Here is a 27,341-nt window from a genome sequence, read left to right on the forward strand (position 1 = left end):
TGTTCTCCAGCATGGGTCTGGCATTGATTCACATGCTCATGAATAAGAGAATACATAGCAGTACACACATGCACAACCACGGGAGGTGGCAACAGGCTCAACATTAAGCAATACAATAACAACATTAAGCAACTCTTACCTCCTCACCAGGCTCACCTTAGGCGAACAGGTTGCGCAGCACTGCTTGGCCGACCCTGGATTCCTCCCTGGAGTCCCGATCGACGCAATAGAATCTCGTGAAGGTGTGCGTCGACCTCCACGTCGCAGCCCTGCAGATGTCCAGCAGGGGCACACCAGACAGGAACGCCGTGGTAGCAGCGATCGCTCTGGTCGAATGGGCTCTCGGACGTCCGGGCAGCGGTCGGTTTGCCAACCGGTGACACTGCATGATGCAGCCGGAGAGCCATCTGGAAATGGAAGTCTTCGAGAGAGCCTTCCCTTGATTCACAGTCCCAAAGTTCACAAACAGCTGTGACGTCTTCCAAAACCTCTTCGTGCGGTCCACATAGAACTTCAGCGCTCTAGCTACATCCAGCGAGTGCAAAGTCCTCTCGGCCGGCGACAAAGGCGACGGGAAGAAAACTGGCAACACCAAGGGCTCGTTGAGGTGGAAGTCCGACGGCGCCTTGGGCATAAAGGAGGGGTGTGTCCTCAGCACCACCCTCGTGTCATGAAAAGTCAAGTAAGGAGGCTTGCAAGATAGGGCGTGGATCTCTCCCACTTGTGCGGAGGTGATGGCCACGAGGAAAGCTGTCTTCCATGACCGGAACTTCAAAGGCGCCGAATGCATAGGCTTGAATGGGGCCCCCCATGAGCCTGGTCAGCACCACATTAAGCTCCCACGCCGGGGCAGGAGCATTCACCGGCGGGAATGATCGGAATAGTCCCGTCATGAATTCTTTCACCAGGCGATGAGACCACAAGGACGCCCGTCCCGTAGTCCTGGTATATCGGGAGATTGCAGCCAGATGAATTTTGATGGAGGCGTGAGCCAGTCCAGCTTTGGCCAGCGACAGTAGGTACGGCAGTACTTGAGGGGCCGTAATCCGCAGAGGGTTAATCTTCTGTGCACGGCACCAGACAGAGAACCTCTTCCATTTAGGTCCGTAGCACTTGAGAGTTGAGGACGCCCTGGCCTTTGCAAGAACCTCTCTGCAGTCGGACGGGATGTCGTACCCTCCAAAATCTAGTGCTGCAGGAGCCAGGCCTGCAAGTTCAGCGACTCCGGGTTGTGGTGAAGAATGGCCGTCGGCAGCTTGACTGGTGGGGACGTTGACGAGTCCAGAAGGTCCGGGAACGAGATCTGTCTCGGCCACGCCGGTGCGACGAGGATCATCCTGCACCGGGACCTCTTGAGCTGGTTGATGAGCCGGAGCAGCAACGGCAGAGGAGGGAACGCATAAAGAAAAAGCATCGCCCATGCTCCTTGGCTGGGGGAACCTGCTGGCGAACCACTGGCACTTGGAATTCGTCACCGTCGCGAAGAGATCGATTTGGGGTTCGCCCCATCGTCGGAAGAGTCGATCCACCTGATCCTGGCGTAGTTCCCACTCGTGGCACGAGCGTGGCACGAGCGCAGCTCCCTGCTGAGTGAGTCGGCAATCGTGTTTTTTATTCCTGCCAGATGAAGAGGCACCAGAAACATCCCCTGGGCGACGGCCCAATGCCACAGATCCTGGGCTTCATTGGATAGGGCAGGGGACCTGGTTCTGCCCTGCTTCCGGATGTAGAACATCGTGGTGGTGTTGTCGTTGAAGATCTTCACCACCTTGCCCTTGAGGGACAGAAGAAAGGACCTGAGGGCCCAGAACACTGCGCGGAGCTCCAAGATGTTGATGTGGAGAGACATCTCCTCCGGGAGCCAAAGGCCTATCGCGTGAAGATCTCCGGAGTGCGCCCCCCAACCTTCCAGGGAGGCGTCCGTCGTCACCGTCACCTGGTGAGCTGGGGTCTGAAAGTCCGTGCCCGCCGACAGATGGGAGCGGGTACCCCACCACCAGATCGCCGGACGGAACGTCTCATTGAGAGGGATCCTGTGATCGAAGCTGCCCGTCGACTGGACCCAGCGGGTGTCGAGGAACTCTTGTAAGGGGCGCATCCGAAGCCTGCAAAGGCGCACCAGATAAATGCAGGAGGACATCATCCGAGGAGGGATTTGATAGATCTTACCCTGGCCATGTCCGTGGCCAGCAGATGCTGCACCTTGCCCAGAATGGTCCTGGTCCTTTCCTTCGACGGCGAGGCCAGCCGCGCCACTGTGTCGAGCTTGGCTCCCAGAAACAGGGCGACTTGCGACGGAACCAGGTGGGATTTTGGAAAGTTGATGGAGAATCCCAGGTCCGTGAGCAGCTGGACGGTCTTTGCAGTGTGCTCCACGGCGAGCTCCCTTGTCCTTGCCCGGATGAGCCAGTCGTCCAGGTAGGGGTAGACGTGGATCCCCTGTAGGCGCAGCCGCGCCACCACCGGTGCGAGGTACTTGGTGAACACCCTGGGTGCCGACTTCAATCCGAACGGGAGGGCTTTGAACTGGTAGTGCCGCCCTTGGACCACGAACCTGAGGAACTTTCAGTGTCTTTTTAGAATGGGGATGTGGAAGTACGCATCCTCCAAGTCCAACTACGACAGGAAATCGCCCTCCTCAAGCTGTCCCAGCACGTGCTGGAGGGTGACCATACAGAACTTCTGTGCCTTGATGTACTTGTTCAGTCGTCGTAGGTCCAGGATGGGGCGCCATCCTCCTGTCTTCTTTTTTACGAGGAAGTACCTTGAGTAAACTCCGGAGCCCCGAAGCCTCTTTGGGACGAGCTCGATGGCACCCTTCTTGAGCATCGCCCTTACTTCCAACAGTAGTTGAGGGACGTGATTTTCCTTCCTGGCCACGGGTGGAACGCGAGGGCACTTTTTCTGAAACTCGAGGGCGTGCCCTTGGGCCAGGGCGTCCAGCACCCAACGGTCGGTAGAGATGGACTCCCACACGCTGACGAACCTCGCCAGTCGGCCTCACACCGGGGTGCTTCGGCGGGGGCCCGCCCCCACGGTCTTGTTTGGAGGCCGCCTTGCATCCTTGACCTCCCTGTTGACGACGACGGGCACCACCTGACTTTCCGCATCCCCTGTAGGCTTCCTGGGACGAAGATCTTGCCGCTTGGCGGTAAGTGGAGGAGCCACTGCCGGATCCCTTGGAGGCACCTTGTCTGCCTCTGGAGCTCCGAAAGGACAGCCGTCGTCGTTGGAGCACTCCCAGAGCCCGGGCAGTCTCTGTGTCTGTCTTGATGGCCTGAAGGGACTCATCAACCGTCTTCCCAAACAGGTTGTTCCCGTCGAAGGGCATTTCCAAAACCTTGGTTTGTACGTCCTGGCGGAAATCCGTGGCCTTGAGCCATCCTCGTCGTCTCAAGCAAACGCTGTTGCCCAACTGACGGAAACCAGTGTCGGCGATGTCCATTGCCACCGTGATGGCGTGGTCCGAAGCAATCTCACCCCCCTGAAGGATCTCAAGGGCCTCAGCCCTTTTGGCGTCCGGAAGGAAGTCCAACAGAGGGTCGATTTTGAACCACAACTCCGTCGTAGCGGGCTAAGATAGCCAGGACGTTGGCCGCCTTGATAGTCGTCACTGCGGATGAGATGATCCACCATCCCATCGTGTCCAACTTCCTGCCCTCGCCGTCCGGCGGGGAAGTTGATGTCGAGGCCGATGCCCCCCCAGCTTTCGTCTTTGCCGCCGCCGAGACGACCGAATCCGGTGTAGGTTGCGCCCGAAGGCACAAGGGGGCAGCGTCGGGGACCCGGTACTTCTCGTACCGGTCCCTCTTTGCAAGCGCCGTGGCAGGGTTCTTGAGGAGGGCGAGCCCCTCATCCCAGATGTCATCTTCCTTTTAGCCTCGCGCCTTTGGTAAAGGAACCCTTCCTTCTTCCTCTTCTGGGCAGAGCTGGAAGAGCTTGGATGCCCTGGAAATCATGGCATGAAAAGATCCAATCTCGTCGGGTGGCGACGCCCGAGCAGAAAGACAGATCAGAAACAAAACTGATACTGATTTTTTTTCTATACCGAGGATTCCCGGCCTGACGAAGGGGAATATTCATGAGCATGTGAATCCATGCCAGACCCCATGCTGGAGAAACTGGGTTACACACGGGCCAGTACATCACGTATCATAGAATGGTGCAGAGAATTAAGAAAACATGGCCTGAAACGGTTCTGGCAGAAGGACCTGATACTATTATAGACACGATATATGATGTGGCGGAGGGGGGACATGAGATATCCAGAATATAAGAACAGAATCGCTATGGGGTGGAAGACATGCCACAGTCCACGATTAGAGGTGTGGTGGAGGGATTTGCAGAAATGGGCGGAGGCAGAAACCATGGTATGGCAGGAAGCGAGTAGTGCCGGGGGGGGGGGGGGGGGGGGGGGAGAAGAAGCAGAAACCCTGATGGCCTGGAGATTATTAATAGCGGAGTTGTTTGTATCAATACAAGACCCAACGGAAACAGTATAAGAGGAGACCCCACTATAGGATGTAGGAATAGAACGCAAGGAGTAGTAGGCTCGGGTGGGAGGGAGGGATAAGGGGAGCAGTGTACATCAAACAAATATTGTGGAAATGTTGTAAATATGCTGCAAGTTTGGTTTGTATTGTTTGATTGTATAAACTAATAAAAATTGTTTAAAAAAATAAAAAATAAAAAGAATGCCCCAAACACAACCCCTCAAAGACAAATTAGGATTAGGAGCATTATGTACAGCCCTCTGTCCTGCGGCAACCGCTAGTCACAAGTAGCTGGGAGCATAAGGGGCTGTCCCCTCCAAGTCCGGCTTTTGTGCTTGCTGCACTTATCTGAAGCTGGTGGGGTTGTATTACTGGGTTGAAGCGTGGTGTCTAATGATGCTAGGCAGCTTTGGCAGAGACAGTGCAGTGTGCTGGTTGCCTCAGGACCCAGCACCTTGGTGGATGAACAGAGTGTCTTGGGGGTTTGAGGAGTGGCATGGCATTAATTCAGTAAGGAGGCCAAAGGGAAGGAGTTCTGATGTAAGAGCTAGGGTGGAGATATGGGAAGGCGAGGAAAAAACAGAGCCATTGGAGAACTCTAAGAAAGATGTTACTCTTTCCCCATCAGATTGAATTCCACACAACAGGTGTGGGTGAAACAAGGAGGGCTTGAGCCGGTTAAATCAGCACCTCATCTTGTCACAGAACTGCTTCTTCCTCTACAGGAGCTGTAAGCATACAGAGGAGAACAAGGAGAAAAATCCACAAAGGAGCTGAAGCCTGAAGAAGCAAGCCATCTACTGAAGCCTACCAACTCCCAAGCAGAAGTGAATCAGTTCAACACCAGTATGTTATATAGGCCTCCTAAATTAAGAACCACATATTTGAGGATCAACCAAGTGGAAACAGGCTTATTCTTCATTTCCAATGTCACCTCATACCAGCCAGCCCGAAATTCACTTTATTTTTAGATACAGTATGTTCAGAAAATAAATCACCAATGCAAATCCAGGATGAAACAGATTAGCTTTTGAGGTTTGAGTTTTACTGAAAATCGTATCTGCCATGGTTAAAAATGTAAACCATAAATAAATGGGAAGACACATTTAAACACTAATGTAAAGTTAACCGAAACCGTGGCAAATTACCACACTAGGAGCTGCTACATTATCATTCCTCACCTAGACGGTCATTCGGCAAGACCTCTACCAAAGCAACATTTGCTTTCATATTTGCAGACTGAGCACATACTACACAGTGCGCACATTTGAGAGAGTGATTGCCGTTGCTAATAGCAGTGTCAATACCTACAAGCCCTTAACCCTTGTTTAAAGCCCATGCTTCACTCAGGATTGTACCTACTGCTGTAAGACATTAAGATCCAGTTTTACCCCCCCAGGCATTGACGTTAAAAGAGTAAGTCAAAAACATGAATGCTGACTATCTTGATTTGTCACTCAATGTAGATTGTAGTAGTCCTCGGACATGACAAAGATTTGGTAATGGGCTGTATAACTACCAAGGCTGTCAGTTGAGAGTGACTATGAAGGAGCCTGAGGGAACGCAGTGTGTTATTCATGTGTATATAATAAATTAATACAAGAGGAAAACTCCAGAAATCAATAGGTAAATCTTGACCGACCCCTTTAAACAGACAATGATGCATATATAACTACTGCCACATGGTGTATCCGTTTTTGAAAAGTTATCCTTTTGAACAGCCCATTCACACAATCTGGTCACTAGTACACAGCAAGCTAGGTTCCTTTCATTTGACTACGTAAGACCATACAGTCTCCTTGCATCGGATGTCACTGTAAGGTCAATTCATTTTTACAGAGGTGTCATTAGCAGTCTGTAATGGTGTCTGTGGTATGCAAGAAAACCAGAAGCTCAACATCGTCAAGTATACTGCTCCATCCTGTATACAACCATGCCCTTCAGCACCCCTCCACTCTCAAACAATTTTCTTGTTCTCGAAATGAGCCAAGCATTTTAGCAATTACACTTCCTAATCTTTTGGGTTGACTTGATTTTGTTCTGTATTGCATAAAGCTCCAAAGAACCAGATCCTGTGAAACAATTTGAGAGATGACTTATTCAACCTTTATTCAAAACTGAACTACTGCCTCAAACACAGTGTTCAGTATTCAGTATTCCTTCTCTGGTCTATGAAATGTATTTACAAATGGTGCCTTAAGGATATATAAGAATTCTTCCCTAATTAACTGCTATTGGAGCTAGACACTTTGTAAACAAAAATGGCACTTTCGGAGAGTGAAAGGCAGCACCTTAAATTAGTAGGGTTGTCCTCTGAACTCTCACCATATGAATTTTTTAAGATTCTTTTCAATTGGTAGAAGGTATGCAGAGCAGGGGTCACATTTTGTAGTGTCACAATTCTGATTGCCATCCTTACAATATATTGTTGCCTGCTCTTCGATCCAACGACATTTTTCTTGATCAGAAGCATCAATACACCCGCTGACCTCTTTGTTCATTTGTCCTACTCCCCCGATTCACCTGCTGTTTTAGACTGCACACTAGTAAAAGATTAGCAACTCTCCCTCACACAGAGCTCTCCAATAAGAATTAGAATTGCATGGACCGTTGAGCCCTTATCTGCTTACCTCCTCTGTGTGCTCCAAGAGAGGCAGACTGCTCTACAGCTTCTTGTGACTATTATGAAGATGATTGAGCCTGGTAGTCCACTGACGTTTGCAATGCAATGACCGGTCTCTTCCTCTATGCAGTGTTGCAGAGGAGTACCTGAATGCCAAAGCTCATACGGATTAGCAGCATTTGCCTCCTCTTAATTTCTTTGCCAAGGTGTTGTCTGCAATATTCCCGGACAATTATATTCCATCAAATGTATGATATATGAACTTCTAGGCCAAAACAAGTTCGTTTCAGCAATTTTTATGTTTCTGGCGCGTGCACACAGGTAGTGCAATGGGTCCTGCTAGAAGTAAGTGTATGCGAGTACAACTTTGACAAAGAGATCCTCACTCAGACACGCACTGGTTTATCATCAGAGGGGAACCCAAACGGTGAGTGCTTTCATTCCTGCACATCTTTCTCAGAACTGCACAATATCTTTGCTGTAGTTAGTTGCTCAGATCGCCGGAGAAGTAGATAGGATTACCCTGCTCTCAATTTTATCCATATTTCTAGCTTCATTCTCTGGAGACAACACTTTAATGCTGATAAACTTGACGTTATCCTTGCTACGAACATCACTATAGAATCCAGTTTAGGTTCCTGAAACCGACAGGTGCAGACTTGAGCACTGCATAATTTCTATCCGGGCGTCTTACATTCTGTGTTGTTGATGTCGGTGCCTTCATTAACTGTTTGCATATTAACAATGACAACTTTCATATGCTTAACTTTTCAGTTACATAGGAGGAATAGTGGCCAGTTCCTCCTGTGATATAAGCCTCTGAAACAGAAGTTTTTTCTGGTCTCTCTTGTGAAAACTTGCTTGGGCAAGGTGACTTTCGTGAGCGCTGAGATTGAGACCCTTTGACTCACTGGAGGATGACTGTCACTAGAACTTTGACTGGTACCTCCCTCTATGGCACAGAGTGTCTGCAGTGTAAAAAGAAAAGCCATATGACTTACGATGTTCCAATGTTTGAGATCTTGTTACCAACACTTGCACAAAGGTTTCCTCAGGCAAGCATCTACTCTTGATGCTGGTGGCAATGACAGAAATAGTTTCTTGGAGAACTGCTCCCCTGTGCCATCTTCCCAATGATTTTCGTTCAAACTGGCCAACTATTCAGATGCAGGTCTTGAGACCCCAAATGCAACAGTCTTACGACAGTTGTTTCCTTTTATTTCAGGCGACTGTGCTTTTCCTTAGCTTTCATCTCTCCTTCACCACTTTCATGATTTGTGGCGTTGTTCTCTTTTCTGTCACTTTTGGTCTGGTAAGCCGCCTCAGTCTATCCTTCTTGGTCCTGGAGGTGAGACCTGGACAGAGATCAAAAGCTTGTTCCTCATAAGAGCGAAAGGCAGTAAATGCAAAAATGAGTGTCTTTCTGACCCAAGTTCTTCATTAAACATTTAACGCAGGTCTTAAACAGTCATTCTCCAATGGGTCTTTAATACGGGTAAGCAACATTGATTGGATAAGTGAAAGTCGATGTCCTCTTAAAAGGGCATGCAGCATTTTGTATAGGTCATGTATGGAGAAAGAAATTCTGTCTTTCTGGGCACAGGTCACAAACTGTAAACTATTTCAGCAGGACACAAACATCTTACGAGTTTAAGGGAGACGCAGTAGGCTTTGCTAAACACCAAACATTGTTGCGCTCTCAGATATACCACTCACTCTGTAGACAAATGCAAGTAAAGATGCCCACATAAGCTGGATGGGGCATTTGCTGAGAATTTGCAGTGCTTAGATTTTTCTGAATATTTTCAGAAAAATAGGTACTTTTGATCCCTTGTTGGGTCAGGAATACCACACAAGTGGAAACGGAGGGCTGGGGATCCAATCAGTGGGCGGAACAGACAGCAGATGAAGATCAAAACATTGTTCACTCATTCAATACAGAGAACACATTCTCATGAAATAACGGATTTCAGAAGAAAGGTTACAAGAAAGTGGTTTCTATTCCATTCGTTCTGAACCATGATCATATAAATATTTAGCCTTGGCATAAAATATTTGCCAACTGGGTTGAGTTTAAACTTTTAGGGTAAATTCTTTGGTTAATAACATCCACCTGTAGTCACTATGTTCCCTCAAGTGAAGTTGGGACATTCATTTAAGTGCTTTGACAAAGGACAAAATAGTACATTTTGGTGTGAGGTTGATCCAAGACACACAGACAAGGTTTCCATGACTGTATGCATAGCACATGTAAATTCTATTCTGTGAACAAATAACAGGCCACTCACATAAAGTATTGATAAATCGGGTATGGAAACTAAAAATAGGTTTTGTGTAACCATCAGAGGTGTGCTTGCCACCCCAATGATACTATAATTTTACTTAAGCATTCCAAAGCAGCCATACATTCACTTTTCAACAGCCGTACACAAAAAGATCCACTAAGCCTTAAAGTATCAGCCCGCAAGAACCAAAACCACCCTGCTGAAAAGCAGCTTCTATCATGAAAATTGCTGAGTGTGATCCAGTAGTTTGTTGCAGGGGACAGGTGAACAAAATGACATCTTTAAGGAGGACCAAGTTAAGCAAATTAGCCAGCCATAACGTATCCTACTTCATCTGTCTATCCTGTCGTCTAAGTTGAAGTTAGTTACCATACATTACAGTCAATGGCCCAAATAATGAATCCACTGTGGGTTTTATCCAAAATGGTATCTTGTGACACTTACATAAGGAAAGAGGTCATACTGGTAAACAAAAGTAAGTTCCTTATTTTGCGGCTTGCTAATGTGTTCTATACCAAGAGTCCCCCAATCTCAGCAAATAAAATAGCACCAGAAAATCACAAACGGTTAGGTTTGTCAATCCCATACAGTAAAATGTGCAATGCCATTTGGAACCCATTCTACATTTAAGTAATACACTTAGCGTAGCCACTATACGGAGCGTGGTGCCATAATATTCAATTCTGCATGGAAGGCACTTGCTTTATGGCCTGCTTTTGTTGTTCTCAACCATCACAGGTCCCGTTTCCTGCCAATGCATGCACACATGCAAAGGGACAAATGGGTCTAGAGTTTCAGGTTTTCCTGTGGGACAGGCAGTTGCATGCATAGATTTGCCTACCGGTTAGTTTCTCAAGCGCTGGTGCAACCCTTTATGCACATACATATATGACATTCAATGGGATATTTTCCTTTCATCGCTATTTCAATAAATTATTCTACACTTTACATTTTCAAGTCCTGCAAAATATCCAAAACCCTGTTAAAACAGTGGTAAATGTATAATTTCAAAACGTTGCAACATACTTTGTTTCCAGGGAAATGGCTCACTGCCCTAAACAATTCTATCCTTCGCCTTCAATTCTATATAACATTCCTGGTGTATGCATCCATCGGTGGGCACAAAATCTTAAGACACGTCGCTGCACTTCTTGCAGTACTGAAATCTGCTCAAATACTGAAAATCCCTGCTTGGAAAATGTAAACCACTCCACGTTATACCCTATAATGCCTTTTCAGAAATGTCTCATCATAAACCAACCAATTTAGTACCACGCTAACTACCACTATTTTCACCCAATCAGTTAAGCCCTAGCACTAACTCCAGTAAATGCTGTTTTATGTATTTTTGTTTCTGCTTTTTGGTGCCACAAAATAATATAGATGAAATTTGACTTCTCGCCGTTACTCATGCCAAGAAGATATTAAACTCTGTGGGATAGACTTGGACTACACCTGCTTAAGTAACAGGCTTCCATTAATTAGACTCCACTGAGCAACTGTTTGGACAACCTGTTTTAGCCACAAAGCTGGAGGCACAATAACACTGAACAAATCATAATTAATTGATGCAATATGTCGTTTAGATTGCATTTAAAAATACGTTTCCTTTTTGGTCTGATTGACACCAATGTTGAGCTGTGGATTGAACACGCGTGTGTAGGCTTACAAGGATTCCATAGCTCTACAAAATGTTACTTGGTGCATAAAACAGCCCCTTTTATCATCCCCTAGGAAGCATCAAAGGGTAACAGTTGCTGCTCATTTTATCACACCATAACATCAACAAGAGTAGAACAGTAAAGTATCTCAAATAGGCCACCAGCAGTAGCTGTTCAGTTCCAAAAGGGGGGCTACTGGAAAGCAAAATATTAAATATGTAATGAAATTAAACTTCTCAGTGGCATAATTTCCCCTCAAGTTTGAAGTGAGCATTCATCTCCCCAGCTGTTTCAGCTCCAAGTGCAAAAGGCTGGAATGATAGTCAAACACAATAGACAACTTGCGTAGAACCCACTACAGAACATGGCCTTGTCAAAAAGACCAGAAGCAAGTGTAATGATCTTTTAGGTTTTCCTTAGCAAGCAGATAAACTACAGTCTCATGGAAGTACAAATAGTTGGTCCTGATGGCTTCCAAGACATCAGTAGAGAAATTACTGATGAAATTATAATAATGAATGTCAATGCACCAAAATGTAGACAGATAACTGGCCATCTAACCGATTTTCATGAAGATGAATTAATCGACAATGTTACAATAACTCGTTTACCCCTCAGTAGGGACTGATTTTTAGCCTTTTCTTAAGGAGTTTCGAGCATGTACTAAAGTGCTTTAGCTAGGTGAACCGCATCAGTACGATAGTTGAAAAAAGTCTAACCTTCAAGGAGAAAGGTCCTCTTATCCTACATATAAAAAAGCTTAATTATTCTTTACAGTCCAAGCGAATTCCAAATTCAAGAGAAATACCATATTTCCCTCTCGTCTCTTCTTCCTTCTTGAAAGTGCAGTCAGATAGGAGATAAAGGTTGGTGTGAGTCAAGGGGAGGGAGGATGCTAGTGATAATGTGCAAAGGTGTGTCGTAAAAGTTCATCGGCGGAAGGTCTCAACTTAGCCTCTACAAAAATCCTCTTTAGGAAATCACGACAAAATTCTGAGCTGTGAGGTGGTAACTGTGGATTGGTGATCTGTGTTGCAATTTTAAAGATGGCTGCCATGGCTTCAAACTCCGCCCATGGGGGCTTCTCTGTCAGCATTTCCACCACTGTACATCCCACGCTCCTGAAACCAGAGACAATAAATAACGTTAGCAAACAGTAACCCCCATTTAGTGTTGAGGCAAGTTTTCCAACTCAAATGTGTTACAACCTGTCAGTACCAAGATTAGGAGATGTCTGTTACAATCCAAGAAGCTGCAACTTTATTTATTTCATCTCAGAACAACAGAAGTGTATACCATAAATGTGCTAGGAGCAAACTGAGGACACTAATTCTGATAGCATGAGGTTACACATCAGCTTAATATTTGATTGTTTGCTTGATAGGCGCTTATACAGGAAGTAAATACTCTTTTGAAGCACCCACACGGAAACAGGAAGGGAACATGGGAAATAAACTTAAGATATGAGATATAAATACAGTGAGGAAAAAAACGGACAAACCTACTATGCCTGTGAGTATTCAGAATGTGCAAGTGCAGCAAAGAAAGGAAGAGGACAGTGGGGGGTAAGTGCTGGGGTGTCCGTGCTTGAGGGTGAGTCACAGTGAAGAGTCATAGATGAAGTGCAAGGTATGGTAAGTGCTACATGGCCAGGAGCCACGGTGGGTGGCGAGTGCGACACCCCTCCAGGGGGGAGGGGTGTGCTGAAAGGTGCTGAGGGCAGATAGAAGCAGTGAATGGGTGTGGGAAGTTAAGCGCCTGAAGATGCATAATGACTGTGTACACCAATCACAGCAACTGTGAGATTAGCAGAGGGGAGAAGGAGGAGGTAAAGAGGAAAGTCTTGAGGAGCTTCCAGAATTTAAGAAAGTCCTGCTCAAGATGTAGAGGGAGGCTGTTCCATAGGAGGATGCCAGCTGAGGAAAATGATCAACCTCCGTCTCTCAGTTTAGCAAAATGCTTTACACACACAGAGTTGGTGCCAGAGGAAAGTAGAAGTCTAGAGGGAGAGTATATTGCCCCTTCTCTCTTCACCCACCCAACATCCCAATGCCCTCCATTGTTCATCTACACTTCTAACACATGCCAAATCCTTTTGCCTTTTAAAAGATTTTTTACTAAGCTGAGCAACAAGGAAATTCAAACAGATTGGATTCAGAAGCTGGACATTCAACATTATAGCTCGAGTGGTGAGTGGAACATTGAGTGTTCTTCCCACACATTCCTTGCCTTCTGTAGTTCCAGGCTTAAACTGGATTCAGAACCTTTTCAAAGCTGTTAGGGGTGCAGCTGGACTCCACACTGATAGCACCATTAGTGCCACTGGTACCACATGTGACAAAGAATACATAAACACAACATTACCTCAGTTCTGCTTAATTTTCCATGCTCACAAAGGTCAAGGAATGTCAGAACTGCTGCAAGATTATAAGCAATCTCGGAATAGGAATACCACACCCATCAGTAAGAACCTTACCAAAGGTAGCGTGTTCTTTCAATGGATACCTTGCTCCAACAGAGTCCTCATCTTCAGAAACACTCCCAATTTGGGGCACTGAGGTAGCTTCATAGGGACCCAGAACCTAAAGATTAAACTTCCAAACAGAGCATCCTACCCGGCTAAGGAATCCAGCCAGTGAGGACGGGAAGGTATGCAAGGGGAACCTGGCTGAGGATTGGCAAATATCCAGTGCAGCACACCCTTTGGCAAAGCAGGTGTCACATGATCACTAGTAGAATATGACGTGGGAACAGATGCCATTTGCCAACTTGTAATCAAGTCCCTATGCAAAACATTCACAACAAAACGGTTGGTCTGCTTGGTGATAGCACTACACTGGACCTAGTAAAAATAAAGAGATGGAGAAGACCCAAACTAATTTCTGTGTGGGAAAAGGGGGGCTGGCCACAGGACCATAGACCCAGCAACAGGCAACCCAATAGGTTCCTAAAAAAGGATTTCTGGTTGGTTACCGGAGGGGAACCATTTTTGAGTGGCTGTGGTTATGGCCCGCAGACTTTGGTATTACAAATAGTTTTGTCTGTTACCTTATTATTAAGGTACCTGTGTGGATTTTGATTGGGCACATTTGACTAAGATACAGCTCCAAATGTGGTAATATTCTTTCTGATGGATACGATTCCTACTACAGATTCCTCAAACTTATAAAAAGTATCTGTGGTAATATGATTTCTGATGGATATAATTATTGCTGCAACATATTTGTCATTTTATGAAAGACTGCAATAGCCAAATCAGATAACAGAAGTGGGAGCAGCTCTAATTTTACGAGTAAGATATTTTGGAGTACCAATCTGCCCACTCTTCATCTTCCACTGGCAAAGAATGTAAATGGCAGTGTTCAGTAAACACATGTAGGATTGCCCAAGTGGCTGCATGAAAGATGTACCTTTATAGGAATCCTCTGCACTGCAGAAGGTGCTGTTTGAACACTAGTGGAATGTGTGAAGTAGGATGCTGAGAAATGATGCACAAGAGTCGGATGCGAGTTAGAAGTCAGATTTAAGGAGCTGATAAAACAGGGTCAGGATGGATTCCAAGATGGCCGCCGGCAGCGACTAGACGTGCCGACGGCGGCTCCCGCACCTCGAGACCTCCACCGGGGATCCACCACCCCCTGAGGGCATTTTGCAGCAGTGGAGGAAGTGTGCGGCTGTGGGAGCCCGGGCGGCCAGGCAAGGCTGATCCTCGGGTGCCGCGGACCCGGAGTTTCGTCCGCGGCGGAGGAGGCCTGCTCAGGCAGGCTGTGGGCGGGTGCATCGGCCTGCAGAGAGGGGCGCTCGTGGAGGACATTGGCGCCGTGGAGGGAGATGGGCCCGGCAGCGGCTGCTCGTTGAGGGGCGGTCCGACGCCCTGGGGAGGAGGGCCGGGGCTCCGAGCGGAGGACACGGGAGGCTACGGGCTGTCTTGCTGGAGCCGCGCCCTCGGATCGTGTGCGGCGTGAGCCGCCGGTGAACTGGCTGCGTGGTGGCTCCCTGAGGAGTGGGAGGGGGGCTTCCCGGCCCACGACAAGGAGGTGAGGAGCGGACAAGTCCCCGGGCAGGGGGCCGAGGATGGGAGGCGGCCCCCCCCGGCCTGATTGGATCCACGGGGCAGAGGCTCGGTCCCGGTGCTGGCGTTGGGAGGCCCCGGGGAGGGGGCTGCTTATTGACCGGGCCTCTCCCTCATCCCAAAGGTGGTGAAAGCAGCAACAGGGGAGGTGGGACCTCCCTGGCATCGTGGTCTGTGGTTGCCCCTCTCCGTGGGGTCGGTGGTGGTGGGCGGCCCCTCGCAGCGTCCGGTCGAGGAGCGGTAGGCGAGCTGGGGGGTGCTGTCCTGCTTGCCCCAATTCCTGGGTCTTTCGGGTCCCCAAGAGAGACCTAATGCCCTCGAGATCCAGCGGTAGGGCCCCGCGCACCGGACAGAGAGAGGGAGACCCTCTGAGCACCCTTCCCGCCTTGTGGTCTGCAGCAATGGAAGTCAAAGGCAGCGGCGGAGAAGACACTGAGCGCCACGTGGCATCTGGGGTACCCGGAGAGGCTGAAGACCGGGAGCCCCTGACAAGGGGGGGACCTCAAGGGTGAGATGCATGCCCTAGGAGAAACTCTTACTAAAGCCTTCCAAGACCAGTTCCAGTTGCTGAGGTCGGACTTAAATATGGCCCTCGGGGAGCTGAAACAGGAGGTTGCTCAGTTAGGTGAGAGAACTGACATACTGGAAAGGGGCCTGCAAGAATTGGAAAGAGATGGCACGGCCAACGGGGAAGCGATCGATCGCCTGGACCTAGCGACCCGCAATTTGGAAACCCAACTGGAGGACTTGGAAAACAGGTCGAGACGGGTCAATATAAGAGTGAAACTCCTTCCAGAGTCAGTAACGGACAGGGACTTGAAGGGAGTAGTGCAGAGAATTTTTATGGACCTGCTGGGAGGAGAAGACCCCGAGGCTATAGAGCTGGACAGGGTGCATAGGGTGGGCCAGCCTCTCCGCAGCCCTGGTTCTAAGCCATGAGACGTTTTGGCTGCGTTCGCACGGTACGCCCAAAAAGAGGCAGTTCTACGGGCGGCAAGGCTTCGCGAACCATTGCAATACAAGGGCCAGGAGATCTCTCTGTTTCAAGGTTTGGCTAACAGTACATTGGTGAAAAGGAGGGCAATGCGCCCGGTTCTTAGAGTTCTTTCGAGGAAGAGTGTTAAGTACAAGTGGACCTTCCCGTTTGGACTGGTGTTTGAATGGGAGGGCGCCCAAAGAAGGGCCACCAGTGTATAGGAGGCGGCGAACATTATCCACCTGGACCTTGGGGAGTTGGAGGGGGAAGCTGGAAGTGTCCGGTCTGCTCCAGGAGACGGAGCCAGACCGTGGGTATGGTCTACGGTGGGCTCCGACACAAAGAAGACGACGACGCGGAAGCGCCCACAGGAGGGGAGAGAGAAGTCCGCCCAGGGAGGAGATGAGGGTCGGTCCTCGGACCGGGGGGTTCCTGCTGATATGGTTTGAATCGAGTCTTAAAAGGGGGTGGTGGGAAAAAGGGCTATCAACGGATTCGGGGAGGGGGCGGGGTTGCACTTCTTGGATCACGCAAGGACAAAAGAGTCCGGATAATGGGGGGGGGGGGGAAATGTGGGATGCCTTCCAAGTTGGGGTTCGGAGGGCAGAGGAGCGGGCAGGAGAGGGGTGCCCGGTGTGGGATAAGGGAGGGGGGATGGGATAGGGGGGCGTGGGTGCGTGGTTCCAGCACTTGTCGTGGATGCGTCACCCTAAGAGCCCGGCAGTTAGAGAGCCGTCCTGTGGGGAGGTGTGGGGCTGGAGGGGAGGCCCCGGGTCGGGCAGTAGGAGGGGAACTCTGACGGGGCGGTCTATTGGTACCCCGGAATGTAGGCTGCTGATGGCCCGATATGCCCAGTTGATACTTTCAAGTGGCAAACACATAATGTGAGGGGACTCAATTCTCCCCTCAAGCGTACAAAGTTGGAGCATTTTGTTAGATCCCACAAGCCGGATGTGCTGGCCCTGCAGGAGACCCATTTGAGGAAGCGAGATCAAGCCCGGTTGCGACTCAAGGGTTATCCCCTGATCTATTTCGCGTCGGGCCCCACGAAGAGGGGGGGTGTGGCCCTCGCCTTTGGAAGGGGTACGGATTTTCAGCTCCAGGAGGTTCTGCGGGATACCAATGGGAGATACGTGGTGGTAAGGGGGACCATAATGGGCTCGAGCTACACTATTTGGTCAATATATGCGCCAAATGTGGGCCAAGACCAATTCTTACGGGACGTCCTAAACACCATTGAGAATTTTGCTAGGGGCCAAGTGGTACTGATGGGGGACTTTAATCTTGCCTGGGATAGGGTGGGAGACCGTTCCAGAGGAGGTGAGGGGGGGGGGGGAGGTTCAGTGGCTTCTCCGCAGTTGAGGGAGAGATGGGCAGGAGCTGGCCTTCGCGATGTTTGGCGGTCTCTGCGGGGGAGCGAGGAGGGTTTCACATTCCTCTCCGATGTCCACCGGACACAATCACGGATTGACTACATCTGGGTATCTGCCAGTCTGGTGGGGGCGGTGGAGGCGGTGGAGGTGGGCCCCCTGGGTGTGGCCGATCACAGGGTTGTGGAAATGGTCCTGAGGCTGGGGAGACGTAGACCAGGGGGTGTGGGGTTGGAGATTCCCGGGAGAGCTTTTGAGGGACCCCGTGATATGTAGTGAGCTGGAAGACAAGATCCAGGGATTTTTTTGGGAATAATACGTACTCCGACACGAGTCTGGGCACTAGGTGGGATGCCTTTAAGGCGACCCTTAGGGGGGACCTCATCACCCTTAAGGCGGAGAGGAATAGGCGGCTGAGAGGTTTGGAGGCCCAGCTCGAGGGAGAGGTGGAGGCCGCCAGAGTCCAACTCCGAAATACCCCCACGAGGAGGGCCTTTAGGGCATATAGGCTGGCGGAGGGCCAACTGGGGATTTTGAGAAATAAGAAGGCCGAAGAGGCTCTGCTCAAAATGAGGCAAACCTTTTACGCCAAGGCCAACAAAGCAGGCACCATGCTAGCTCGTCTTCTGCGGGGGCAAAGGGAGAGCAGGTTAATTACCGCACTTAAAGACCAGGGTGGTAGGCGTTTGACCCGGGCTGGCGAAATAAGGGAGAGATTTGTGGAATTCTATGAGGCCCTGTATTCCTCAGAGGGCCCTTCCCTTCACTTACAGGAAGGTTTTTTGGAGAATTTACCAATTCCGCAGGTCTCTAGGGAAGTGGCAGAGGAATTGGGCCGTCCCATTCTGGAGGACGAGGTAAGAGCAATTATTCCTGCTCTGCCTTGTAATAAGGCGCCGGGCCCCGATGGCTATCCTGCCTCCTTCTATAAGACGTTCTCCCACCTTTTGGTCCCACAGTTGACCCAGCTTTTTAATTCGTTTAGCTCAGAGGGCGGAATTTCCCCGACGATGGAGGAGGCTAAGATCACCCTTACCCATAAGGCAGGGAAAGACCCGGAGGACTGTACTTCTTATCGCCCTATTGCCCTTATCAACACCGAAGCCAAAGTCTTTACTAAGATTCTGGCTCGGCGACTGGAAAAACATCTTCCATCTCTGATCCACCAGGATCATTCGAGTTTTGTTGTGGGACGGCAAACAGCGGATAACATCAGGAGGGTGGCTCACCTGGTTGAGAAATTCCGTAAGACGGAAACCCCGGCGATCCTCTTGGCGCTGGACGCCGAGAAGGCGTTTGACCGGGTTGAGTGGTCCTTCTTATTCCGGGTTATGGAGAAGATGGGGCTCGGGGAGGGCTTTATTGACTTGGTTGCCACTAATTATAAAAATCCCACATCACGCATATTGATCAACAGAGAGGTGTCCAGACCTTTTAGGCTCCAGAGGGGGACGAAACAGGGATGTCCCCTCTCCCCATTGCTATTTGCCATATATCTAGAACCCCTCCTATTAGCTATCCGCCAGTCAACGGAGATCAATGGGATCCCATTCGGTGGAGGGCAACACAAAGTAGCGGCCTTCGGCGATGATACGCTGCTCACACTTACTAATCCGAGAGAGTCCCTCCCAGCCTGCATAGCTTTGTTAACCTCCTTTGGCGGGATATCAGGCCTGCGGGTTAACTTCCAGAAATCGGAACTGATGAATCTCTCCCTGGGGGAGGGGGAGGCGAGGGTGGTCAGAGATCTGACCCCTTTCAAGTGGAGCCCCTCTGGGTTGCGGTATTTGGTATTAAGGATCACCCCCTCATTAGCGGGTTGGTATGGAGCAAACTATGAACCGATTCTCTCAGCAATCCAGAAAGATTTAAGGAGGTGGGGGGCCCTTCCAGTCTCCTTGCTGGGCAGGGGGGGCGGTACTCAGGATGGTGATACTACCTCGGGTGCTCTACCTTTTCCAGGCCATTCCCTTGAGAGTGCCGGAGAGCTTTTTCAGGAGATTGGATAGAATGGTCAGAGACTTTGTCTGGGGGGGAGGAGATCTCGTGTGTCTAGGCAGCTGCTCACAGCCTCTAGAGATAGAGGAGGCTTGGCCTTCCCCGACTTCCGCCGCTATCACGATGCGGCTCAGCTCAGAATACTTAGAGAATGGTTTTCGAACGAGTACCTGAAACATTGGGTGAGGATGGACAGGGCGGTGGCTGGGCACCACTTGGGGGAGGTCCTCTGGCTCCCGCGGCGGTTACGACTCTCCCATATTTATCTGAGCGACTTCACGAAAAGTGTAGTTGAGTGCTGGGATCGGTCGGTGTTAAGATGGGGGATCACAACTTTTCCCTCGCCATTTACCCCTATCTTCCGAAACGGGGACTTTACTCCTGGGATGGAGAGGGGAGCTTTCTTGGATTGGCAGGAGAGGGGTGTAGGACCCTGAAGGACATGTTTACCGGGAAGAGGGTGAAAACATTTGTGGAACTTAAAAAAGATTTTGGTTTGGGGGAAAGAGAGCGACATCAGTATTTTCAAATTAGGCACTGGGTTATGTCTCCGACTATAAGGCACGCGGCGACTAGAGATCTAACCCACTTTGAAAGATTCATAACAACCCATGAGGGCACAAAGGGGCTAATCTCTGATCTATACAAACAACTCGAGAGAGGTAACCCGGGCACCAACTGGGCCTACATGGCAAATTGGGAGAAGAACTCAGGGGTACGCATGGAGCAAGCCGATTGGGAGAGATTATGGGCACGGATCCCTAAGCTTACGAAGGGAATTCAGGTTCGGGAGGTGTGGTACAAATGCTTGGTGGGATGGCATTATACTCCTGCCCGTCTTCATGCAATGAACCCTGCCGCTTCAGGGGAATGCTGGAGAGGGTGCGGGGAGAATGGCACGGCCTCCCATATCTGGTGGGATTGCCCCGTTATTCAGCCATTCTAGAATGATCTTAAGAAGGCGTCCGCTCAGGCTTTGGGAGGAGCCGCCCTCCGAAACCCGCGAGAGATATTGCTGGGGAGGAGTGGGCTAGGGGACGGGGTGGGGGCGGATGAGGCAGGACGCGGCTGCAGCAAAGCATCGGCGATATTCATCTTGGCGGCCTTATCTCTCATCGCACAAAAGTGGAAGTGCCCCGTGATCCCGACTGAACAGGAGTGGCTCAGAAAGCTTTGTGATATAGTCTCACTGGAGTGGGCCTCCTATGCTGCGGAAAACAAACTGGGGTCTTTCTACGCGGATTGGGGGGAGACCTTGGAATTCCTAAGAGGAGACTTTAGAGCACAATGGTGTCTGCAGAGACTTAAACTATTGGACTTATACGGTTAGGTAGGGGTTAGGGGGTGAAGGGAATGGGATGAGGCTTTTTGGGTGCTGTACCACTGGGGAGGATTAAGGGGGGGAGGGTTTAGTTCTATAATCGATGTATTGATGTTACTCATTGTGTTCATATATGTTTGTTGGTTTTCCTCTTTTTCCTGAAAACGAATAAAAAAAGTTTTTTTAAAAAAAAAACAGGGTCAGGATGGACAAACACCTAACTAGTGTTCAAAGGCCAGGACAATAAAAGTGGTGATTAGTAGGTTTTGCCTTCACACCTGAATATCATGACCATGGTAGTAATTAAAATGCCAAAACCTAATGTTAATGAGTATCTGTACCCCATAGATGCTCCAATTTAATCCAAAACAGGAGTCAAATGATGGGCAACAAAAAGCACCTATTAAGTCAAAGCCTCTAAGCTAAACTCATTCTAAAACAAAGTCTCCATTCCCTTGGCCAAAACAAAAGTCCCAAAACCCCTCTTAAAAAAGTCAAGCCCTACTCTTTACCAAAAGTCACACATGTTTTTTTATAGTAAAAAATGACCCTGGTAGTACATCCAGTACCAGTTCTCACGGCTTCTGATTTCTAGGTATTTATGTATTCATATTTGTTGAGCGCACAGCAGCCCATGGGCATCGTGGCGCTTGTTACACTGGTGTTTACAGCTTAGTTACATACATAGATACATACAACGGATGAATGACATCATATGGGTTATTACAGTGGGAGGGTTTAGCATAACTACTTATACTTCCTATAGGCATTTAGGAATAGGGTAGTATAAGTCTTAGCGGAGTGTGACCCGGGGTGTGTGAGGGAGAAAGAGTTAATTGAAGAGAGCCGTTTTGAGATTTTTGCGAAAGGCATGGTGTATTCCGCTGCACAGTCACTCTGTTGGGTCTCCAGATGCCCACCACCTTCAACCAGGTGGTAGCTGCCTTTTTTCATCCAGAAAGATTTGACAAGCAGATCTGCTTTGTGCGGGTCTGTGGCGCCCATTGACTTTTACCAGCCATTTTTACACCCAGAGTGATGGGACTACTTGTAATCCCTCTTGGGATTAGTCCTATATTAAAGTGACCTGCTTCATGCACTCCGATTGGTCAGGCACCCTATGTTACTTATATTCACACAATAAGTAGTGATTGTGAGTTTCCTCATGTGATTGTTAAGTAGTCAGCCGGAGACAAACAAGGTTTTTCTTTCAAAGTTGTTTATTTTCACAACCAACACTTCACAGGTCATTGAATTCAGACAAACTGATGACGGTTCCTTTCACCTTGCAGGCCTTGGTGCAGTGACTTGCTTTACTTGCAATTCAGCGGTTTATGCTTTTATAAGTCCCAAATAGTCTCTTATATATCCCCGGTGCGTATAGGCTTTCACCCCTCACCTGCTCGCCTGCCGGGCCAACAAAATAAAATAAAATAGCAATTGTCCACAATTCACACCTCGTAATACTTTTCCTCCGGTTGCCGTTTTTCTTCTCATAAATGACCTGGTACGGCGTCAATCTGTGGGTTTTCCGCTTCTTCCTAGTAAGCCCACTCGTACTCTCCGTTGGTCTCACTCCAATCGGGTGCGGCGCCCATCGCCATGCGCTGTTCGTGCAAGAGAAGACCCTGTCTGAGTCTCTTGGAGTTGCTTTTAACCCTTGCCCTGCTCCTCCCCCGTAATCAGCCTCGGGTGTTCCCAGCAACTGTTTTATCAACTCTGACCCTGATTCCCCACCTCCTCCCTGCTCTGGCCGCTGTGGGTTAACCCTGTACTTCGTGTCTGTTCTGGTGGGTCTGATACGATAAGGAACCCCGGTTTTCCCTTTCCTTAGTTTCCTTTCTTTTCCCATCGGTGGGCCCATTCCCTGATGCGGTATTCCGTGGGGCATTCTGGGATCTGTAGTCTTTTTCCCTGTTTTCCTTTCCCTTAAAGGCCAGCATTGGCACCCGGCTGATCTCTTCCCCAACCCCCTCCTTTCTCTTGTGATCCAGAGCGGCCGCTACTGCTTCCACATCACAGTGATTACTTTTAAATTTGGTCCCATACCTTCCCTCATGGGTCTATTTAGCAATGTGCAAGGGTTTGCAGGTGTTGGGTGCTGTCTGCTCCATCTTGTAATAAGGGAAAAGCTGCTGCTTTGCGGTCTCCCAGAGGTGAACTAGTGCAGCAGTTCCATCCAGCGGGCGAACCGCCAGTCAGTGGCACAGCTCTGCATTCTGTTTCCTGCAACACTGTAACCTTCTCGGAAACAGTTCCCCAAAGGCTGCTTGTCTCAGCTTACTAATGGGTGCTTTATATGATGAAGTGATGTGGTAGGCAATCCCGCTTCATCATATCTCTGAGGGGCACTTTGGGTAGCGACCAATCTACTCCAGTCCCTTGGAGCGCTGCTCCTGCACACAAAGTATGAGAGATGCTCCAACACATTACAGCGCACAACCCCCACAGCCCCCATGGCAATTGCTGGTGAGCCAACTCATAACAAGTTTCATGACATTTGACAATTAATGAATAAATGGTCTGCTTGGTGAGGGTCTTGTCTATTTTCAGGCCAGAAAACGCCATTAAAAGCCCATTGGTAATCCTGTACTTGTTAGATCTCCTAATGTAAAATGTGACCATACTTGGGTCTTAAGGATGGAATCTCTATAGTGCCTTAAATGGGTGAGGTGTTGGAAAAAGGACAGGTAGGTGGATGTGTAGCTGCAAAATGTAAATGCCGAAAAGGAGCCTTGCTCATTTTAAAGATTGAGATTCCTCCAGATAGCCCTTGACTGTACCAATGTTTAAGACACATTTTGCTAAATGCAATATATACCATTTATAGAATAGTAGAGGTTGAACAGAGCAATTGGTTATGCTCCAAATCTGGCACCAAAAGGGAAAACATTCACCAGTGTTGAGCATACATGGATTTAGTAAAGTGCTGCTTAGCAGAGAGCATCACACAAAGAAGCTCTTCTGAAAGATCCCAGTTTCTGTACTTCAATTGCCAGGCATAAAGTTTAGTGAGCAGGCACTGGGGTAAAGCACTCTGACACAAGCTTGCATCAGCAGCTCGTCCCTCCTTTTGGTCCTTCAGGGAGCACAACAGTATCAGGTCATTGGCACCTAGTCTGGTGTGATCAAGTTCTTGGTTGTTGTTATGTTCAGCTTCAACTTTCTCTCCGTCCTAAAGGAATCCAATGCACGATTACACCAAGTCAAACTCAGAGCGTCTCACTAGATCATCGCCCAAGGATTCCCTCAGTGGAAACACCCTCAACTCCTGAATTTCTTGTTTGAGCTGATCATGAACAAGTTGACCTGGGGATGTCCCACAAGAAAAAGATCTACTCAATGGTCTGCCCATTCAGCTCCCACTCGTTTGACATTCCCATGGGCCGACTCGGCATGTCCACCTGAGTTTTCAGTCTGCCAGGGAGGTAAGAGGCATTTACATTCACCTGGTTCTTGATTAACCATACCTACAGGAGCATAGCATGGCCTTCCAACACAGTTTGAGCAACCCCACACTGCCCATCTTTTTGAAACCTCATTTGTCAAGGACCCATATCCTCCAATGGTCCTCTAGTGCCGCCTCTTCAGTTCTGGCCTGCCAGCGCCAGTCATCGAGGTAAGGAAAGAAATGTACCTTGCTCCTGTTCATATGGCCAGCTGCCACTGCCATGACCTCTGAATACTTTCTGGCCAAAGGGAGGCCAAATAGGAGCACTGCAAGCTAGTAGTGAGTGCCGCACACCACAAAACAAAGGTATTTCTGATGTTTAGTTGCGGATAGGGACATGAAAGTATGCGTCCTGCAGATCTAACGACACAAGCAATAATGCATCTCCAATGCTTGGGGATCTGCACCGGGCTGACCATATTTAATTGGTATTTTTGAAGGAGCTTGTTGAGGGTCTCAAGTCCAAGAAGGATCTGAGTTGTCAATCTTTCTGGGGTATAAGGAAGCAATGGGAAAACCAGCCTTTTCCAACCTCCCCCTGCTGGAGCAAGCCTCCCTGCACCCTTGAGCAAAAGCAGAGGTATCTCTTCCAGTAGGAACAGTTACTTAGGAGGCAAGGGGAGGATGGGGTGAAGGGCAGATATTGACAACTTGGAAGGACCCACTTGTCCGTGGTGAACGTGTGTCTCACCAAAAAGAGACATATCCTGCCTATGCCTTGTGATGGTAAATCTTTCAAACAAATTAGAAAGGTTTTGATGCCACTGTCGGGACACCTGAAGGGACCAAAGTGAACTGCGTAGACCACCTGCCGCCTTTTCCTCTTCTACACATAACATCTCTATTACGTGCTGCAACTGACAATGCTGAGTAGAGCTTTTGTTCTCAGTAGGAAAAAAAGTATGGTTTGTTTCCAGCTTTTTCAGACGCATGGGAGTACGAAGAGGAGGAGGGAGCATATAGCATCAAGAATTACCACTAAGCCTTTGGGGCTATCAGCCTTGCTACCAAACAAGACATCCGCTGCAAAATTGATAGTCATGATCTTATAACTGGAGCAGCCCCAATAGCCCTGCCTAGGCAGTTAGTGGCATCTAATCGGGGTATAGCAAGTCTTGCTGTGTCTTTTCAACTAGTTACAAGATGTTAAAAAGCTGGCTGCAAGTTAGGGGGCATATTCTTCTCTACCATTTCCACAGCTCCCAAACAGCGTGAGAGTATCTAGATAAAGAACAAGACGTGTTTAATGCACCAAGTCCAAGTGTACAAGAGTCAAAAATCCTCCTCCTATAGGAGTCCAGTTTATTAGATTGCCTAAGGGAAGGCGTGGTAGGGAAAGCAGATTGCCTCATGCCCACAGTAGCGGTGCAGGGTGAAACACTGCAGACCTACCCCACATCATTAATCCTGTAAATGCTCAGTAATTTTTGCAGCCTCAGGTGACACACACACACACACACACACACACACACACATACTTATCGTGTCCACTCCCAATTTGACGCCATGCTTGATTTAAATGTATCTTGATCGCACCCATAATCTACCTAACTTGATCTTACATAGCTCGTTGCTGTAATTGGATTTTACTATGCAGCACCTGCTACAACTGGTTTTGAACTGTGAACTACCTAATTCAAATCTATGCAGCTTTATGTAGCTCCCTGCCGTAACTGATGCTAATGTGGCAGCACCTGCTGTATATGCACCTAAAATGTAACCTACTTAATTTGACCTTATGCAACTCTCTGAATTTGACTGTGACAGCACTTGCTGTAAATGGACTCACAACCTACTACCTGCATAATTGATGTAGCCCCCCCCCCTACCATGAGGTAAGGCTTTCTTGCACTTCTCTAAATGTACTATGCACTTTTTATAACTAGCGTCTAGATGCCCCTGGGTTTTGTGCGCCAACAGAAATGCAAAAATAAATAAACAAGCTGCTTGTACTAAGTTTTCCGCAGACTGTTAGACAGGAAAATGGCATCCGCTGGCCCAGCCCTGATTTTGCTCTACGTCTTTAACTTAGGGAATTCTTCAGGTTTCCTCCAGGCATATATTATCTGCAAGAGCTTTGGCTAGTGTGACGAACCTATCCGGTAGTCGCCCTTGGGGTGGTATAATGCGGGAGGACCTCATGGGGATGGGCCTCCTCGAACCCTCTGGGGATAAGGACGACCATCTAAGGTACAGCCCTTATGCGAACATCAAACCCCCACATACTCTAACCTCTCCTTCCTCTGCTAACCTCTTTGTAGACAGCAGACCTGTGTACTGTTATAATGCAGAGACAAAGAGTGACAGGAACCTAGGTAATCCAAGTACTGGGATGAGTTGGCCCCGCTGAGCAATGAAGATGAAACCTGTGAAAGAGACTGAAGACTTAAACAATGGGCCCAGACACTGCTGGCAACATTCTATAAAAAACGTCAATTGACTAAATACTTGGCCTCCGGCAGCTGCGGAAGACTGCAGGTGTGCTGCACACTGAACGCAGGAGATTCAGACCTGTGTCGCTGATCCAGAGGCAGCAAGCTCCAACGACACTGTCAGTCCACAATGTTGAGATGAGGAAAGAATGCAGAAGGCAGCCGGGAACACCACTGCACAGCCGCAGGGGAAGCAATACTCGGAAAAGCCGAACCGAACACCCGCCATCTCAGGAAGCTCCAGCGACATGCCAAAAACCCCAACAAGGTAAATGCTGGCACTGGAGACCCGGAGGAAACGCAGACGGAGAGGGCACTGGTGTGGCTTAACTCTTTGATCTCCAACGGACCCTCCCAAGTTCAAATGGGCCTGTTTCTGTCTTCCACCTCACTCTCTACTTGTGGCGTCCCTGAGGGCTCTATCCTATCGCCATGGTTTTTCAACATTTACCTGGCCCCTTTGGCCGACCTGATCTCCATCTACTCTCCTCACTTCCAGTGTTTTGCAGACTCTTTCCGGCCACCTTCCCCACCGCCTTCTCCTCCTCCTCTACTTCTTCCTGCCTTATACTCGACTGCCCGACTGCTATTCAGGCATGGTGCTCTGCCAATGATCTCTGCCTCAATGCCAGCAAGACTGAGATCCTCCTAATTGGGAT

General features: G+C 48.9%; 1 protein-coding gene across 1 annotated transcript in view; it reads right to left on the bottom strand.

Moving 5' to 3' along the window:
- Positions 1-5,516: 5,516 nt before the first annotated feature.
- Positions 5,517-27,341, bottom strand: part of MAP3K2 (mitogen-activated protein kinase kinase kinase 2) — a 1,280,649-nt gene continuing 1,258,824 nt past the window's right edge. Inside the window, exon 17 of the mRNA XM_069616795.1 lies at positions 5,517-12,183. Coding sequence (XP_069472896.1) covers positions 11,958-12,183 — 226 coding nt within the window. The 3' untranslated portion in view covers positions 5,517-11,957. The remainder of the gene's footprint in view (positions 12,184-27,341) is intronic.

Source organism: Ambystoma mexicanum, chromosome 9, assembly GCF_040938575.1.
Source record: "Ambystoma mexicanum isolate Mex_15411 chromosome 9, UKY_AmexF1_1, whole genome shotgun sequence".
NCBI classification, from domain to species: Eukaryota; Metazoa; Chordata; class Amphibia; order Caudata; family Ambystomatidae; genus Ambystoma; species Ambystoma mexicanum.